Raw genomic sequence first — 20439 nt, forward strand, 5'->3', positions numbered from 1 at the left:
TTTCAGTTCTGTGACTTCACTCTATGCTCGAGATAGAAAGGTTGTAACAATGGAAGTCTCACTGTCGACTATGACAAGACCCAACAATATTGTAAGCAGGTGGGCCCCCTGCGGTTAAACATGCCCTTGTCCAACAAGGGACTACTTGTTGACCACTCACCATTGGGCAGACCTGATTAACTTAGTAATTCAATCAATCAATCACTTATTTGTAGAGCGCGCTTGTCACCCCGAGGGGTATCCAGGCACTATCTCCATTGCAAGAAAGGTATTTGTCATTTAAATTGGCCAAGGTTTGGCTGGAAAGCTTCCTGAGCAGAAAAAACAGCTCCACGTATTTCCCGAAGCTAACATCATCAATGCCCGGTGGGACTGACATCAGAAACCTTACCCTTAAATAAAATAGATTCAACTCACTTTTTGGAGAATCTTTCGAAAACTTCAAAACAATTATTCTTTGTTTGGCATCCAGGCGTAATTATGAAAAACATAAACGACATATAAAGGCCATTTATTCGCGGCCATCTTGTATGTCTGTATCATGTAAGCATGTGTAAGAGCTATGGGCTATCCTGTGTTACTGGAACTACTTTGCATTTTGCTGGTTTATAATTAAAGCGAACGATTTTCAGGAGTTTGATATGTTCCAAGAATAAATTAATAATGTACTTGTTCAACCTGTCTGGAACTAAAGCAATTATTGTAAACGCTTTTAGGCACACGTGTTCACTTTACCTTATGAATTAATATCTTTTTTGATTCATGAGGTGATATTTGGGGTCAGCCGATTCTTGATCTTAAGCAGGAGTGCTGTGGGGCGGGGTGGGGTGTCGTAAACTCTGACATACGTCATAACGGAGGTAAGTACATAAATAAATAAATAAAGCTAATTACATTGCACACGCTGTATCGCCATTTGTTTTATTTATTTATTTATTTACTTACCTCCGTTCGGCCGTATGCCGGAGTTGACTACCCCCACCCTGCCCCTCCCCCGTCCAGCCCTGCAGCACTCCCTCCAGGAGCCGCTACTGCTCGTGCCACCGTTTGCACCAGGAGGGCCAAGTGGCAGGAGACTGTCAGGGCAGGCCACTATTGTTTGCCTGCTAGCACACTGTTCCGGAAGTAGTAGTGAACATTTGAAGCCTGGACCCTCAGCTGACCGTAGAATACTTGTAGAATGAGCAGAAGACGGGTGGTTTCTAAGAGGACGAATTATATCATCTCAAATACCTACGTACACACAAGCACGCCTGGGCAGTGTGCAAATAGTTCTGCATTTATGCCACGCGAAAGCCAAGGAATTAACCAGTAGGTGTGCAACGTCCAAGGACTGAACTGTTGCTTTCCGTTGGTACTGTCATGTGCCACAGTATTCTTTGTTTGAGGTACTCTCTTAATACCATTTGCATGATGATATCTGAAGGTGCTAACGCTCAATCTAGCCAGACTGAATAGGGGCCACGCTTATAGTAAAAGATGGCGATATAGACTTATAGTTGAGATTCACCAACGCTTTGATTTAGGTGTCCATTTAAGTAAAGCCTTGCTGGTAGTCTTAAGACTTTTATTATTATTATGAACTTATAAAGCGCATGGCTACCCTTGGGCTTCCCAGCGCTAAGCAGTCAGGTACTGAGTTTGGGCAGGTTGTGCCTTAAAGATATTGCGTAAACAGCCATGTTTTGATCTTATTGCGGAATTGTAACTCCCCCTCTATCTGCCTGAACTCCAGTGGTAGGAAATTCCATAATTTGGGAGCCAAGTGGGAGAAAGATCTTCTTCCTCATTTTTCCCTCCTGACCCTGGTCTGTTTTAGCCGTTCTTCTGCTGGATCGCAGCTGCCTCTTTGGAATATAGGGGGAGATTAGGTTTCTTACTTTTTTTGGCACTTTGTGTCGTGCTCTGTGAGTTATGACTAGTACTTTCAATTTTATTCTGGCCTCCACTGGGAGCCAGTGTAGTTTTTGTAGGTGCTTTTTTTTACTGATTCCCGTGCCGAGATGTTACACAGTATTCTCGTGGCAGCATTCTGGGCTATCTGCAATTTCTGGGTGACATATTTAGGTGCCCCCAGGAACAGTGAATTTCCGTAGTCCAGTTGCGAGGTTACCAGCGAGTGGATCACTGTTTTCCTTAGTTTGGTGGGTATATTGTCTAAAAATGTTCGTAGACTTCTAAGAAGTCCGAAGCAGGTTGCTGTGACCTTATTGGCCTGTGAGCTCATAGAAAGATCTGTTTCTAGCCAGAACCCCAAGTTTTTTACTGTTTCAGCCGGGGTAGGTGGATTACCTAAGCATGCCGGCCAATTTATTATAGATCTCGGTATTGCCTTGTTTCCAATGAGCAATAGCTCAGTTTTATCTCCATTTAACTTTAAGCAGCTTGCAGTCATCTATTCTTTTACCTTGACCAGGCAGGAGGATAATCTCTCACCATCCCTGCTTTATTTTGGGTCAAGGGAGATGAAAAGCTGGGTATCGTTGGCATAAGAAATCATGGAAATATCAAATTCCAATCCAACTTTGGAAAGTGGTTCCACATAAACATTAAAAAGTGTTGGAATCAGTGAGAAGCCCTGTGGGACTCCACCCTTCAGAGACATGGTTTTGGAAAGGATGTTGTTTTCTTTTACTTGAAATGAACGATCACTCAGGAATGCAGTCAACCATTTGAGTGCCGAGCCCTTTACTCCATTATCTGTGAGCCGCCTTCTGCACAATAAACAATGATCCACCGTATCAAAGGCAGCGCTCAAATCTAGTAAGAGCAATGCGGCAGGTTTTCCTATGTCCAGTGACTGTTTTAACTCCTTCACTACTACCAGCAAGGAAGTTTCTGTACTGTGTTGTGCCCTGAAGCCCATCTGTGTGTGGTGGAGGCAGTGATTGGCCTCTAGGAATTCTGACACATTCTTATTGACATGTTTTTCCAATAGCTTACCAACATATGGTAGCAGGGAGATAGGGCGATAGATTACTGGTTGTGATTGATCTGTGTTTGCTTTTTTTAACAGCAGCTTTATCACAGCAGGTTTCCAGGCCGATGGGACTGTGCTTGTTTCTAGTGATTAGTTCATGATCTTCATTAAAATGGGTGCAGTAATGGGTGCTACTATTTTGAGAATATGTGGAGGTGCTGGGTCCAGGGGTGAACCAGACTTCACCGTGTCTAGTAAGATTTCTAGATCCTTCTTTTCCATCTTCGGGAAATTAGTAATAACCTGTTGTGAGGAGGCTACTACATGTGCTTGCTCCCCCTCTATTATGAGGTCTCCATCCGTTTTGAAGCCACTATAAATATCTGTCACCTTCGAAAGGAAATATGAGGCTAGGTTATTGCACCTCTCCTCTGAAGGTTCGGATGGGCCACTATCGATGGATGAATTGGTCAAGGTTTTGATTATTGAGAAAAGTTCCCTTGCTGAGTTCTGTGCCCCCCTGATTTTCTCCTCGAAAAATTTGGCTTACTCATTTTGATGTTATTATGATACTTTCTGATAGCTGATTTATACTTTGTTTTGAGTTGGTGATCATAGCTTTTTCTCCACTCTCTTTCGAAATTTTTACACTCTTTTATTTTGCTCCAATAACTGGGAATTAAACCATCCTTCTGCTCTGGTTCTAGTTCTGTGCTTGTGGGTGGTCATAGGTGCTACTATGTTTAGAGAGTGCGTGATCCGGGATTCCCATTGTGAGCAGGCTTCTTCAGTTGACCCTGGTGTCTCTGAATATGAATTTGTAGTGCTTGTTAAGATGTCCCCACAAACGCCCGGGTTGATCTTATCCCAGCGTCTTTTCATTACCTGATTCTTAAGTGTGATGTCTCTGTGCTCATTTCCTGACTTTCGTACCTTGAAGGGAATTAAATAATGGTCCGACCAAGGCACTGGAACAGGAATGGCTACTGTGAGATCGGGGTCATTGGAAATTATCACATCCAGGGTGTGGCCTTTACTGTGTGTAGCTGTTTCTACCAGCTGAGTCAGTTGTAGACTTTCTAAGTCTGATAGTTGTCTCTTTATGGTTGGGTGGCTTTTATCCTCCATGTGAAGATTCAGGTATCCAAGTATCGTAATGTGAGTTTTTTTTAGTAGTAGGCTGGCCAACGCGTCAAGTAGCTCTTCTAGGAGCTCCCCATAAGGAACCGGAGGCCGATAGATTAATAGGCCTGATAGCGTGAAAGTTGGAGACCAATGTATTGAGAATAGGAGGCATTCAAAGCCTTTCAGAGCCAGTTGTTCCGTTGTACATTTGTGCTCCTTTTTCACAATGATGGCTGATCCTCCTCCTATCTGGCCCATCCTATCCAGCCTGTGTAACTCGTAGCCTGGCGGTACTGCCATTACTATATTAGTGGAGGAATGCTCCTTGAGCCAGCTTTCCGTAACAAATAGGGCATCTAATGTTGTGTCTTCTAGTAATATGCCTTGTTCAATTGTGTGTTAAGGTAGACATCTGTTATTGATTAATCCACAGTCCTAGTTCTGACTTATTTCTGACCTCCTTGGTGCCTTATTTGTCTTTTCTGTACTGTGAGGAGTAAACCATCTTTGTTTGCAGTATTTGCAATCTCTGGCTATGGGCATGCCTGTTGAGAAATCCCATCCAGTTTCACAGTTATTTTCATTAAATATATTGTGTCTGTACAGATCTTCCCTAGAATAACTAATCCTCGTTGTTTTTACAGGGGCCCTAGCCCCTGGCCCCGGATGGGCGTGGACGGGCGCAGACGGGCTTGCCTTAGGCGCGCCACCGGCGCGCCCGCTGCGCATCCGGGCCATCATTGCTTTTTATCTTCTTTTCCCTGGAGTAGCGAGTGACTGGACCGCCAACCTTTCCCCCCCAAGATGGCGTCCGCGCCAAATTGTGAGTTCTAGCCCAAGTCTCCCTCCACACAAACAGGAGCAACCGCGGCGGACCAGGGAGCGAAGGGCAGGTAGGGAATACGACGAAAGTATGAAAGCAGCAACAGTAAAACAATTTTAAAATGCTTAAAATCGGGTTGTGCAGAACACGTGCTAGTAGCTGTGCAAATTGGCAATTTTTCCCCTGCACGCACCTCAGTGTTAACCGCTGTGCGTCCGGGCCATCATTGCTTTTTATCTTCTTTTCCCTGGAGTAGCAAGCAACTTCACACTGGTCCACAAGGTCATGGACAGGAGAATGTATAATGGAAAATCCTTGGGAGGTAGCCAGTGACCCCAAGAAGCGCGCTTTCTGGAGAGCGATAATGGCTGAATCCAAATTGTAAATGGTTTAGTAACGAGACAGAAGCAGTGAGATGGTCCCTCCTTGATCACAGTCGTATGTGCTTGCATCGCTTAAGAACTGGTTTCCTATCTGGATGAAATTAAAAGTTTGGGCCCGTTTGCAAAACAAGGACCTGGAGAGGTTAGTCTAAATCTTTGTGACAACAAGTAGTAACTGCTGAAGGGCCTGGATGTGTGACCTCTTTTTGTGTCGGACTAGGGATCTCTAATTTCTGCTGTACACAGCCACAGGGGTGTTGAGATGATCCTCTCCTTCCTAGTCCCTAACTTGCGTAATGCAGGATTAGCACTGGTTAGCCGTGATCTCTTAGGTGAAGTTCAAGCTGGCCATAGGGACTTTAACCGCTTTGCATGCTGTTGTGCTGCATTAATTGCCATCTTGGCTGGTGAACCAGAGGTCATGGGTTTGCAGTCTGCGTTCCCTTGAAAGGTGTGCGACTTGCCTGGCCGCGAGTCCTGCGCCGGGAGCTGGAGCTTTGCAAATTCTTCACTGCGGTGCTCAGTGGTGTTGATTTTGTTCCTCCTCTCACTCCCAGGGTGTGGAGGCAAAAGTTTGACTTTCAAGTGTCAGATTGCCCCAATATACTTATTTGCACAATATTATCAAGGTAAATAGATGTGGCTTTTCTATACCCCACTACGTGGGCGCTCTTCGACGAGTACGTGGAGCCTATTATTGCAGGTTGATTATCTTCGTGGTTTATATTTTGGAATGCAACTGCTCCCATATCCCCGCTGCCAGAGTCTGCTAGGGTTCAGGGCTTGATGCATGCCATGCCTCTTCATTCATGTCTTTTCCTCATGATTGTTGGTTTATCCCTTCATCTTTCTGATGCTTTTGGAATGTGTTCTGATTGCTCTACAGGCGGGGGCATGGGTAGCATAGTAACTTTAAAATGCCTTTCATTGGCTCATGGTTACACTTACCCAGGTTTGGAAATGTGAGGGAATCAGATATTAGATTGTTATGGAATGAAATGAAAGGGATCAGCAATATGTTTTTCAGTTTGTTATGGTAAACACCGCTTGTAGTTCTTAGAGTCGACACTGAGGAGTAATTAGAATTCAATAAATGCTCCCTGTCCTCCCTGGGGAACAACAGAGCTTGGGCTAGGCCATAAGGCAGACAGGCTGGGGTTACTGCATAAACAGAGAACCCCAAACATTGCATTTAGGGGACACGAGAAGAGGACAGGAAATGAAGGAGTGAGCATGGCTTTGCCTGCTGAAGGTAAGGTTATTAGAAGGTGGGGATGGAGGAGGGTAATGTATGAAATCTGTATCTTGTATAATACTCTTTAACGTGCATGTGAAAAGGGAAATGCACAAGTGGAGAGTGTAGGATGGGAGATTTTCCAGTGCAGCTTGGAATTCCTTCAATGACTAACCATTAGGGGCATGCTGGTACATGCAGGCCAGCAACTGACATCACAGCCTGTGGGTATTCATGCGGGGGAACACGTTTTCTCAGCGATTAACTGGCTGAAGGATGTTTGCAGACACAGCAAAACATTGCCCAAGCCCCCGATCGAATAGATGAGCAGCTCGAAAAGCACAAAAGTATCTATGCCAAGATGGCGACGGCACAAGAGAGTGGAAGCCTCGGCGCTGTTGTGCTGAACTGCATAACATCACAGATAGAGGAGTTCTTCCTTCTAGTTTTCAAACAAAAAGCTGCCCATCGCATAGTATCAATACACCATAGCCTGAACTAAATAGGGTGAGATATGTTTACACTATGGACTTAAGTGTTTATATACCAGTAAGAAAGTTCAATGTGTGAAAGCACCAACAGAGACAACGGTATCTAACGAGGTGTAGACACAGGACCGGATTTAACAAAATGTCACAAAATGCAACACAGGAAGACAACCTGCAATGCTGCGCTTCGTGACAGGGAGAAGCAGGAATGCGCCATATCTACACAGAGATGACTATTCCTGCTCTCTCTCTGCGCTGGCACACTGAGCTCTGCCTAATTCCAACGCAGGCACCCGTGCGCCACAGGCAGAGTTGTTTTTGTGCAGTAAAAGATACTTCCTGCACAAAAACAAACCTTAGAGGCATTTTGCAGCACACAAAGAAAGAGGAAATAACAAGGAGAAATGAAGATATTTTCTCCAGTTGCACCTCTGTTTGGGAGGCGTACCATTCTGAAGCAATCCCAGGTTTACTACCCCTAGTACATCTGGCATTGCGTTAAAATCCATGGGTGGATACATGGGTATACCATGCTCCACCCATGGAACGCCTTCCCAAAAGCAGAGTAACACAAGGCAGCGACTTGTGCTCCCTTGGGTTTTCTCTGTGTTTGCTTAGAAAGGTGACTGTGCGCGGCTTAGTAAATCTCACTAAAACTCTTGCACATGCAATGGTGAAGCAACAGCTTAGTACATCTGTCCAGAAGTCCCATCCTGACAGAGGAAGCATCGCATTATCACATTCATTCATTTGTGCTCAATGAATAAAGGTACATTAAATGGCACAACAGCAAAACCGCTGCTTTTTGAAACCATGGATATAAAAGAAGTTGCTACTCTTGTTTCCTTTACAACAGATTGTAGCACTCATGGGCAAAGATAATAGGTCAGGTCTAAGCAAACATTCCTTATATGTTTCCTAGCATATGCCATGGAAATAAAAATTTAAACAATAGACAAATAAACACAATCTTTAAAAAATAAATGAAAGGAGCCAACTGAAAAGTGAAGCCCTGGCTCTGAAGTACAGTGATTTTAGTCGAACGTGCACATGTGATCAGACAAATACTGTCCCAGACTGTGTAATGCAGGCAATGGCTGACCTGGGCTGACCCATTGCCCCAAGCTGTTTACAGACATTGGTTGAAGCAAACTGGGAGTGGCACTTGGGGACAAATTTATGAAGAGGGCTGGCCCAATACTCCTTTAGATATCTATTTTTATGACTTATTTTGATTAGATGAAGACAGCAAGACAGATAAAAGCTGTCGGTTGTCTAACCTTAAAAATTAAGGCCTTTCTCATTATGTTTAGTTAAAGTTAATCAAGATTAAAAAGAGACAACTCTGTATGCAGTCATGGCATGCTCACTTGAGATCCAGCAGCATCAGTCTTCCCAAGAATTGTGATTGCGGACTCAGATTGCCTGCTTTTAGTTTCCATGGCAAGCATAGGATAAGAGCAGAACAGCAAATTGAAGGTGCATCCTAAAATATGGAAAGATATGCCATACATCTTTTGGAAGCTTCTTAGTCTTGAGGTCATACTAAATCTAGACAGTTTCCTAACAATTGCCACCTCATATCCTCTCACCAATTTGCATATTAAACATTCAGAACAAGATAACATATATTGCACATCATGTGTCTCAAAGGTATCATCGGCTAATGAATGACAAACCATCAGAAGCTGATAAACCTGTGCATCCAGTACAAGAAAACAACTGGGAAAGTCCCCTGGTACAAACATTAATTAAAATATTGCACTTTGAAAACATGACAAAATCCAACCAGTTACTAGCCAAAAAGAACCAGAACTTGACATCAAAAATGGCTACCGTTGCATGTAAACTTTAAAAGCATGTTGGCGTCCTGTATTTTAGTTTAATATTGATGTCTGTCTCACTCTAATTTCAAGGATACGATGCAGTAGGCTGGCAGGTTGTAATATTTGACTGTTTTCCTGCACTGGGAGCAACAATAGGCAGAAGAGAGTCAAAACAAACCTAAAAGACATGGGTGGTTTGTGTATGTGCTACGCAAGGCAGAAAGAAAGAACATACAGGGAGAAAAACAGTTTTTTAACAGCTGATCAATTTGCTTCCAGGGTAAAACACACATTTTCAAAAAAACTAGACCGAGAGTCAGCTAAAAAGTAAATTTGTTGCATTTGTTTGCTTTGTCATTTTGGTGGTTATTAATTGTGATCTCAATCAATCCAGAGAGCACTATCCTTCTCAATAAAGTATTAGGTGATGTGCACTTGAGCATACCTTAGGTCAGTTGCTTATGCTTTTACCAGAGCAAGATGCCCTTAATGCTCTAATTACATCCTCATTTGCCATTTCAGAACGTTGAACAGCACTCAAAAAATACTAACATGCCAACCACAGAGCCACAGCTTCCGGTAATCGGCAGCAGTACCAGCAGGGAACCCATCAAGGAAGCTGATGTCTCGCTGGCAACCATTATCGACTACTTCCTGAAGAGGAACAGTACCCTGAGCATGAACAGAGCCCAGCTACCACGGTCGCAGCTTTGCGCACCCCGACACGCCCCGCCATCACTCAGGTGGGTGTTCTAGACCTGGACAGATACATAAAGTCTTCATTAATATCCATTGGTCTATCAAGCTTTTGTTCTCCGTTGGTTTACTAATTTCTTGATTATAGATACCTGTGAGCAGTTGGGCCATATATGAAATTAATGGATGCATCAGACTGGATTCCTGCTGTGTTGGTCATCCACTCTTCCTGAGGGTGACTGGGCTCCTTCTGTCTTCCCTGCCTGACACCACACCAGATGCCCTTTCGTTCTCTGGGTCGCGCCCTCATTCCCGGTCTCTGTATCACACCCAGTGCAGCTTCACCACCATCTTTACCAGCTGTCAGTCTGTCTCCTGCAGCCATCCGTTTCCTGTCTTGGAAAGGTGTCTCCCTCTTTCTGCCCTTCTGCACCACCGTGGCCTCAGTTCCCCATGGCGTTTCTCACTCTTTTTGGCCATTTTCCAGTCCTTGAGAAATCCAAGCATCTCCTCTTGAATCTGCAATGCTCCAAGCCTAGCTCATCCTTCACAATGACCCCCACACCTCTCTAGTGAGGTTGCATGTCGATCCACGCAGGCGTTAAACATGTCTGCCTTAATAACGTGGTCCGTACAACAGGGACGGCTCCTCCATTAGGGCGGAGGAGCGTGGCCCCACTGCTTTCTCGCAGTGCGAGAAACAGAAACATAAAATGGTATTTGAAATACCATTTTATGTTTCTGCTTCTCGCACTGTGAGAAAGCAGAAGGGTATGCCTGGTTGTGGGCGGGCGGGTCAGGGAGGAGTGGCTTGCCCAAGGCTGTGGGCCCTGACTGTTTGGTCAGCCCTCTGGGGCTGACCAAACCAGTCATGCACACTCTGCATTTGCAGCGTTGTGATTGGCTTTGGGGAGGGAGCCTGCCTGTGACTGCTTCCTGTTCAGCAGGAAAACGCGGTACCCCGCCAGGAGCTGAGGTGGCGCGGGACCCGGTAAGGTAAGTTTTTTTTACATTTTTTAATTTAAACTAAACACCCCCGCCTCCCCCCGTGAACCAGCATGACCCCCCCCCCCCCCACCCACGAGTCAGCCCAGCCGCGACTGCCAAACAACAAATGTGTCTTTACAACGCATTCCGTTACCACGCAGGTCGTTATAATGACTACCTTTGGGAAAGCACTGGAGTTGGAATAGTATAATTTATTTTTCCAACTCCAGTCTGTGCAACAGCAAAAAAAAGTGTTGGACTTAAAATCCAATATGAAACCAACAACGCTTTCCTTAAGGCAAGTCATTGTAACGAGTTGCGTGATAAAGGAATGCATTGTAGAGATGCATCCGTGGTAGGGTCTGCTCTGTTAAGGCACAGCGTGGTTCGAGCCGCAGTGTAAAGGCTGTTTCCCCTCCAGTGATGGCTTGAAATCACTCCCGTCATTGTCTTTCTGTCTGTCCTGCCATTCTCTGCACAGATAGGACAAACCACATGCCACAGCTGTCCCTTTCATGGCAATTTTAAACGCAGCCATAGGAGATGAAGGTGACCCTGGAATGCAGTTTCGGTGCAGTTGGAGAAAACTGAAGACCATCGTCAAAAAGTCTCATACCAACCCGTCAACAAACGTGTGACAAGCTTGGCCTGTAGCACCTTCAATGATATAAACATGGGAGTGGGAGATTTGGTAGTGTGAAGTTAGGTAAATATAAAATGGAAGCCAGTGATTAATTGATTGACATGCTGGAATTTACTAAAATTACACAGGCTTTGGACTATATGGTATCTTATCTGGGTACAAAAAGCAATATTGTGCAGCACAATGAACACAATGAAACAATTGTTTTTTCTTTGAACAAATGTAAAAATCTGCCTTAATGTAATATATAATACATTTGGCATGTCTGTTATGAAATATAATCAGCCATTAGATGTTTTTTCTCAGATAATAAAGAAATAGGTTACCTTAGTGTATTTTCAGATGTATTCTTGTAAAATATTTTGCAGTCCTAATTTAAAAAATAGAACTCCTTCGTAATTAGCAATCAGCTAACCCAGCGCATTAGAAGATTTTGAAAAAATTGACCTTTTTAAAATAAATGTTGAATCCTTCTTTCATTTCTGGTTTTTGTTCCATGTGCTTGCTCTGTCCATAAGAACATCTAAGTGGTACATTTTGACCACCTACTGACATACATTTGATGATTTTTGATGACACCCTTTTATCAAAAGCTGTTTGGGAGGACATATATTTTTGTGAAGTAGCAGAACTGGCTAGTTTATTTTTTAAATACAATTTTCCCAAGAAGCGGCTTCAGTCTTTTTTTTTCTATAGGAAGTTCCACTTTCCTATCAAACGCATCCTGTTGTATTTAGGGTTGTCTAGGATTGGGAAGTATCATGATACATAACTTTATTTCATTTTTAGAAAATCCCCGAGCTTCATCAAGGGCAAAACCAGTAAAGTTGAAAAAAACAGGTCCAGAGGTAGACTGCCCCGACTGGACGCTGACCCTCACTTTAAGGCCCCCCAGGCAAAGAATAGAGCCCTATACCTGGAACTCTCAAGGCCCTTCCTTCATTCTGCCAATCAAACCATTCCCTTTTGGACCCCTATACCTCTTTGATAACACCCATCGCACCCACTATCCCCCACCTCAACATCTCCTGCACCCAAGCACATTGAAGCCCAGTAGTGCCAGTAGTTTGGCAGGGTAGCAGGCAGTGGGATTTCCCCACCTCTGGTTATTGCGTCGGCCATCTTGCAGCAGGAAATCATCACTGCTGACATGTGTAGACTGGAGTGAGCGGTGGGTCCTTTGTGCGGACCAAATGGGATACATCATTTCATTCCATGCTACAAGCACTTATTCGAAGGAAAGAGTTATAATTAATGGATTTATGTTCTCTAAGTATTTCAAATTAGGGACTGTGGGCCATACCATTTGGCACATTTTCTTTTTCACTTCACTCTTCTTGCTTGCCAGAAAGCGCAGGTTGTCTGGTTGGGAAAGACCGACTGTGGGCTTACCAAGACCTTAAGTGGGCTTAAAATTCACCTGTTGATTACCATTGGTTGACTTTATTGTCACTCCTATTTCCTTGCTTCTTATTCCATGGCTTTTCTTGTCTATCTTCTTGCTTCTTGTGCTTGTCCCTGGAGCATGGCCTCTTTACCTGATGCTTTACTTGAATTTTCCACTGCTCACTTTTGGTAACTTCATTATTCTTCTTAGTTAAGCACTCCATGAGAGTATATACGTGTTTTCCAGCTCTCTCCCTCTCAAATATCCATATCATTGTGTTGCTCTCTCCCTCACGTGCGTCTTGCTCTCTTTCTCATGTGCTTCTGCCCTCCATACTGCCTCAGCCCCTGCATACCGTGTTATTTTCTCCATTGTGTGTTTCTCTCCCTGCCCTCGTGTGCCGCTTTTCCTTTTCTCCCCCGGCTGTGCCTTTTTTGCCCCCCACCCTTGGCCGTTTATTATTATTTTTTCATTGTTTTTATTTTTACAATGCCCCTAACTCTGCTCCTCTGTTATCCACGCCCCTGCCTCCACCGCGCATTGGCTCTCACTCTACAGCCCCGCCTACTCCAGCATTACTCGCAGAGGCCGCCCCCAACGGGGGCATCGAGGGCCGCCGCCATAACCGACGCAGAGCCCCCAAACAGAACAAGTTCTCGGCGCCTGGAAGCGCCAACAGAGCACAAAAGCACCCGCACCCCCCCTGCTGCGGCTGCCAGAGAGGCGCCGGTCACCCGGCCAATGGGGGCCCGGGCGCCCTACAAACCCCCCAATGAGGGGAAACCGCGAGTTGGGCGGGAAAGTGGTGGGGGGGATATAAGCGCTGCTCCCCCAGGTAAGCTCCTATCGCCTGGAGCTGGGGAGCAGCGTCTGCGAGGAAGTTTTGTTTACCTGTTTTAAGGCGAAGCCCTGTCTGAGTGCTGGGCGAACTGCTGTCCTTGGGCTCGTCAGGGACCAACCGCCGTGGCTGCATCACGGAAGCTATCGGGACAAGCAGCGGACCCCTTACGGCGCCTGGGATGGAACCATCGAAGCGGAACTCCTGCTTGTGGGCCGCCGCTGCATCAGGGATAGAGGACGACCGGGTGCCCACCCCGGCTCCACTTGGTTTGCGATGCAACAGAAGCTCCCGTCCATGCTGTCCTGCAGTGGAAGAAGAGGACGACCGGGCCCAGCTCCCCTATGCCAAACGGAGGCCACTGAAGCGGACTGAACCTAGGCCGTCAAGGGGGCTGAATCAAGGACAAAGACAACCGTGTGCCAACCCGGCGCCTGTAGGTGGGCAAGTGCAAGCGTTTCTATGCACCGCTCACCGGAGGGCCTCCCGCGCGGTTGCCAGGCTTCGAGCGGGACCGGGCGGCAGTACGCCAGAGCGGGAGACGGACACAAAAGGGGAACTCCTTCCCAGCCACATCAGACCTCCCACATCAGACCTCCCACCGAAGCAGCTGATCCAGCGGCGGCGAGCGGGCGCCCGATAGCGGGTGGGCACGGAGGCAGGAGGAAACTTTGTGTCATAATCTATTAAAGGGACAGGCACATACAATAAGCTGTTGGGCAGAGTAGTGCACCTGCCGGAATAGACCGGGTCCTTAAGCTCCAAAAACGTAATTAACGGACCACCAACTAATCGACTGCCTGTTAAATACGCGGACTTGCTGCCACGGCGGGCCCAGGGCGGTCCCCTGCGATGACGTTAATGCGCTCAGCGCGCTGAAAGGAAAATGCATTAAGTCGCATGAGCTGATCCTCCACTTTACTGCACGCTCGGGGTAACAGGCACGCGCCCATAGCGAAGGTGCAGATGGCTGGCGGGATATTTGAACAGTAAACCAGCGTCTCCTGGCAACAAGATAGTCCAGGGGATAATCAAACGTGCTTTGGTGCAGAAAGATGGTGGCAGCACCCCACCCCGGCTATCAGATCGGGTATTGGTGCATTGGTTGGCGGCAGCACTCCGCTTCAGTGACCTCAATCACCCCCACTTGGTGCATACATCAGGCGGCAGCACCCTGCCTTGGGGATTTCACCAGCAGCACAAAAGAATGGCAAAGAGAGGGAATACACGGCAGCAGGAGGATCTCGGTGACCTGCTGAGAAAGATCCGGGCAGCATCGGAGGTCCACGGCAACGATTGGCTCCAGCCCCATCTGTTGTATGCCGCCGACGAAGGGACAAGCAGCCAACAGCGGAACGGCAGCGGGGCGCCTACGGCCAAGAAGAAAAGGAGGGCTCCAGCCAAACTTGCGGAAGCAGCAGCACCTGAGAAAGCACCCCAGAAGAAGGCCCAGCCACCTGTAGCCAACACGGCGGCGGCGGGACCAAGCAGGGAGACCAGGGACACAGCAGCGAGTGGTGAGCACATCAGTGCAATAGTGCAAGAATGTTTTAAAAACATGGCACCACTATTGCTGAAAGGTTGGGGCATGCAAGGCATGGGGGCTGTGGGAGCCCAAGCAGAAGGGAGCTAGGGGGGTACGCAGGAAGTGTCAGCGACAGGAGCGTTGCCAGAGGAAGAGGTTTCCAGGTTGCCTTGGCACCTGATAGACCCAGGGCAGGCACATCAGAACTCATTAGGGGGCCAGGGCACGTGAGCGGCCAGAGGTGAAACAGGGTCACCGTTGGCAGCTTGGGGGGGCTCAGTCACACCAGGCAACACGCCCGCCACAGCCCAGGCAGCGGAACCCTACACACGCCCATCACCAGGTCCAGCATCTCTGACCACCAGGGCCACAGGTCTAGCCAGCCTTATACTTCTAGCGGTCAAGGAGAGAATTTGGAGAAAGGAGTTTATTGATATTTTCTCACTGCTAGAAATACAATTGGAAGGGCTGGATCTGACAACATGCGATAAGTAAGGATGAGGATAAAAGGGAGAGGCGAAGGGAGCGCAAGGAAAGGAACTTCGACAACTGGCTAGATGCATTCAGAATCATGGCCTGCATCATAGTGGAGAAATTCCCGCGCTGCGCAGCCGACCTTTTGCTTTATGAAGCCAACATTCATAATGCACAGAGGCAATTCCCAGGCGATGACAAAGGTTTCCGGCTAAAAATGCAAACGCACCCAGAGATGGAGTGGAACGAGGAAGATGTCTCTGGTTTTATCCATAAGATGATGGTAGCTAAGGATGTCAGGTCTTGGGTGGGGAGGAGCGAACAGCCCTTTCGGGGGTCCTCCCACAAGGGGAAAGGGAGGCCTTGGCAAAAGACTAAGCAGTTCAGCGCATAGAAAGCACCATGCACTAATGGGACACCAGCAATCTGCTGGAAGTTCGAAGCAAACGAATGCACCTACGAGGCATTATGCAAGTTCCAACATATCTGCTCCTCCTGTGGGTGGGCACCCGGCAGCAGGGTGCAAGCACAGGACGGAACGCAAGGGAGATAGGAAAGAGAAAAAGAAGCAATGAAGGGCACCCAGAAGCCACGGGGGGCCATCAGGGTGTGGGAAGTTTAGGCTAGCATGGTCCCCGATTAACACTCACCAGTTGCGCAAGTTAGCCAACAGATATCATAACAAGACGGACACTGAGATTCTAGTTCACGGTTTTGAGAAGGGTTTCCCCATCTTGTTTTCAGGCCCCCTCCCTCCGGGCTGTACCAGAAACCTAAAATCAGCCTTACAGCAGCCGGGGGTGGTGGCAAAGAAAATGGAGAAGGAGAGGTCATTGGGTAGAATTGAGGGACCCCTCCACTCCCACATGAGCAAGGAAGTTGTGATCTCCGCACTGGGGGTGGTCCCTAAGAAAGAGCAGGGACAATACCGGCTAATACACCACCCGTCATTCCCCGACGGCGCCTCGGTGAACAACGGGATCAGCATGGAGGTGTGTTCAGTGAGTTACGCCACAATAGATGATGCCATCGACCTAGTTAAAGCAACAGGCCGAGGGGCTCTCATGGCAAAGGCAGACATCAAGTCCGCCTTCCGCCTACTCCCAGTCCACCCCTCGAGTTTCCACCTGTTGGGTTTTCAGTGGGATGACCAACTGTTTGTGGATAAGGCCATGCCGATGGGGTGCGCGATATCCTGTGCATACTTTGAAATGTTTAGCACCTTTGTCGAATGGGCACTGCATGCCAGGCATCCATTGGGTGGGAACTCCATTACCTAGATGACTTCCTCCTCACAGGCCCGGCAGGGTCAATAGAGTGCGGTGACACTTTGGCAGCATTCATGAACTTGGCGGAAGAGCTAGGGATCCCCCTTTCGGCAGAGAAAACAGTTGGCCCGGCAATAACAATCACATTTCTGGGGATAGAACTAGACTCGGTTGCCGGGACGTCCAGGCTCCCCTCAGAAAAAGTAGAAGATTTCAGGATGGAAATTAAAAGCCTCTGTGGGCGCGAGAAGGCGACACTGAGGGAGCTCCAGAGGCTCATAGGCAAGCTGAATTTTGCAGCCAGGGTAATCCCAGCAGGCAGGGCATTTGCCAGATGATTAACCCAGTTAACGTGCGGGCTTACCCATCAGCATCACCACGTAAGGATCGGGGCGGAAGTCAAAAGTGACCTGCTAATGTGGGATACTTTCCTGACAGACTTTAACGGATTGCTGCTATGGAGGGAATGCTGGGTAACTAGCAAACAGATCGCACTGTTCAGACGCTTCAGGCAGCACAGGTTTCGGGGCAATCCTGGGCAAAAAGTGGTGCGCAGGTCAGTGGCCCAGCAGCTGGCACAGGGTGGGCATAACCAACAATATTACCTTTTTGGAGTTATTCCCTATCATAGTCGCACTCACAGAGTGGAAGCAGGAACTACAAAGCATGAAGCTGACACTGTGATCTGACAACAAGGGGGTAGTGCAGGCGATCAATAGAGGAACAGCCAGGTGCCCAGATACACTAAGACTAATGCGCCGACTGGTTAAATTGCAGTTGGAAGGCAACATAGACCTGAGAGCACGCCACATACCAGGGGAGGAAAACGTGGTTGCAGACACCCTGTCCAGAGGAGGGATGGAGAAATTCAGGGAGCTGGTGCCCGGGCGCAGAGCAGAACATAACCCCTTTCCTGGGCCAGCTGTGGGACCTGGCGGGGTAGGCTTATCAGAGCTGGTCAGCCAAGCACTAGCCCCGGAAGCGGCTAGGAGATAAAGGACATATGTGAACACTGTAATGCGCGTAGGGGGCATCCAGGCCCTGGGCGATGTGGGGGCCACGCGTAGGGCAACTGAACAATTCATACAGTGGGCCTTTAACGCCCAAAAATCCAGGTCATGGGCACTAGCCCACCTGTCCGCCATGGCACAGTACACTAAGCTGGAGACCGGGCAGGACCCCGCGGCCTCCCACTACATCAAAGCGGCAATGAAGGGGTGAAAAGGCGCAGAGGGCACAAAGGAGGGACAGCAGGTGCCCGATTGACTACATAAAGCTAGGCGCACTGCTGGGAGCCCTGTGGTGCACCACGAAGGACAGCTTTGAGCACCTCTTATTTAAAGCCACATTTTCCACCGCCTTTTTCGTGGCTTTCCGCCTTAGCGAGTTAGTGGCGTCAGCGAGGACAGGAACAGCAAAACTCTGCGTACAAGCAAGGGATGTAGCACCCAAACCTGGGGGAGTAGAGATCCTACTGAGGCAGTCAAAGATGGATCAGGCTGGCATAGGGGTGATAGTAAGTCTGCGGTGCATCCTACTTGCCTACTGGCCTACTTGCCTTCATGGCGGTGCGACCGGCCGGCGAAGGGCCCCTGTTCAAACATAGAGACGGCACCCACCTAAGCAAGTTCCAGTTCACTGCTATCATGCGCCTCACGCTCAGCAAAGCAGGGCTTCCAACAGCAGGTTTTGGGTCCCACTCTTTTAGGATAGGGGCTGCCACAACTGCCGTGCAACATGGGATGAACGAAGCCGGAATACAGACAGTAGGTAGATGGCAGTCACAGGTGTACCGGACCTATATGAGGCCCCAGCACCTATGACCCACTGTGGCTGCCGGGGAGAAAGGGGGGCGTTCCCCCGCGGTCAAGCAGCGAAGAGACAATTTTATCATTGCCTTGACAGAAAGGAGACCACGCTTGGTGTGGGTGGTGGGCCACTCGTTCATTACACAGATGAAATCCTGGTGGCAGCAAGGAGATCACAAGCGGGAAGGACGGCCAGTGGACACCTGCATATGGTGGTTTGGCCGAGCAGGAATGAGGTGGGACCAGCTGCCGGCGACCCTCGCAGACCTACTGGCAGATGCGGCTTGGAACCTGGACATTTTGATTATCCACTTGGGGGGAACGATTTGGCCAGGCGGAGGAGGAAAGCACTCCTCCACAACATACAGAGAGATCTCACGGAGGCAGCCAGGGCCTTCGGGGGCACCACCATCATTTGGTCAGAGCTGTTCAGCAGAAATGTGGCGCGGGGCCAAATCTCAAAGCGGTTGAGAACTCCTGGAAGAAACTGAACCTCACCGCGAGCACATTCTGTAGAACCTATGGCTTGGAAACGGTCAGGCATGGGATCATACACACAGGCCACCCCGAGTTCTATGCAAAAGATGGGGTGCACCTATCGGAGGAAGGCATGAGAGTTTTCTGGAACAACCTGTGGGGCGCCATGGCTTTAGCAGGTTGCAGATGAAATGGCGTTAGGAGGAAGGGGGAGCTGCAGGAAGACGTAAGCCTCCCTGGCGGCGTGACGTAGAACGACTGGGATAATGGTTGGTACGGAGGCACACCGGAGGGCGGTGTGCCGGAATAGGACCACTCACCTTGGGATGCCTCCCGCCTGGGTGAGTGGGCCTAAGGGCACTGTGTAGGACCCCTCACTTTGGAATGCCTCACGGCTGTGTGAGTTGGCCTACAAAAAGGGGGTAGCAAACGGAGATGGCGCTCGCAGCTCAGCCCCTGCCGGTTGGCAGGGCACAACAAGAGTCGGACAAGGTAGCGAGTTGTGGCCTAACTCTGGGACAGAAGGTACACCCCCCGTGCAAAGAGAGGGCAAACCTAACCGAACTAAGGAACGACCCAGAAGGGTCAAGAGACAATACAAGCCTACAAATAAGCTATCCAATGAACTGTCAGTATAATTTGCTGGGACAAATTATTTATGGCAAATGTGATTTATAATGATATGCATATGAGGAGGACGCAAATATGACAGTTCACCAAGGATGATTTATGGCATGTTATACAAAGTACACAAATATACGCATGTATTCCTAATAAAACTGCGGCCAACAAATGACCACCACAAGATGAGTGTGCACGTTGTCTTATTTACAATAAGGAACAAAATGAGGAAAGATTGCATGTTTGTGGGAGTGGGCAAAGTGCGGGGGTTATGCCCTCCTCCCTGTCTTGCTCAGGGGCTAGCACATCCTAAACATGTCATTGCAGTCTCTGTGCTGCCTGTACATGGGCCAGAGCACTCCAAACAGATCATCACATTAACAGTCATTTACATAAGCAGCACACACTAAATATGCACTCACAGGAACTTTCAGAATCTGTCTGGACGGTAATGGAGGTGCAGGAATATCAATAAGGGGGCACCGGTCAAGTGCCAGTACTGCGGGACCAGATTGACTTCCTATTGTGCGCCACACGCACGGCAACAACATACTAGGTTATGATAAGACATGTTCATGCTTAGCCATTGCGATAGTGTGCATATAGCACTGTATGGAATAGGGATCATCGGGCACTTTGAGCAATGTACAGTGCTCAGAAGTGTCTTGAGCATAATGTGGCGCTTTAAAAAACATACCATGAATGAATTCCTGCACCAGCCACGCCTCTGGATCTACTGGCTTGGAAGTAAAGGGGTTCAAATGTGAATCAATTTCTCTTGAACGCTCCCCCCCTCCCCCCTCCATGCTCTCTTGAAGCTTGTTGGTTGTGCAACGATAATGAGGTTCCAGGGAAAGACAATATTCTAATAAAAGCGAATTTTTCTTTGCAAAATGCAAATACTATATCACGTGCC

General features: G+C 48.0%; 1 protein-coding gene across 1 annotated transcript in view; it reads left to right on the forward strand.

Moving 5' to 3' along the window:
- Window positions 1–20439, forward strand: part of LOC146855618 (uncharacterized) — a 79404-nt gene that overhangs the window by 17917 nt on the left and 41048 nt on the right. The window contains exon 2 of the mRNA XM_085650628.1: window positions 9322–9542. Within this exon, the coding sequence (XP_085506754.1) occupies window positions 9352–9542 (191 nt within the window). The 5' untranslated portion in view covers window positions 9322–9351. The remainder of the gene's footprint in view (window positions 1–9321; window positions 9543–20439) is intronic.

This window comes from Triturus cristatus, chromosome 4_1, assembly GCF_964204655.1.
Source record: "Triturus cristatus chromosome 4_1, aTriCri1.1, whole genome shotgun sequence".
Classification (NCBI taxonomy): domain Eukaryota; kingdom Metazoa; phylum Chordata; class Amphibia; order Caudata; family Salamandridae; genus Triturus; species Triturus cristatus.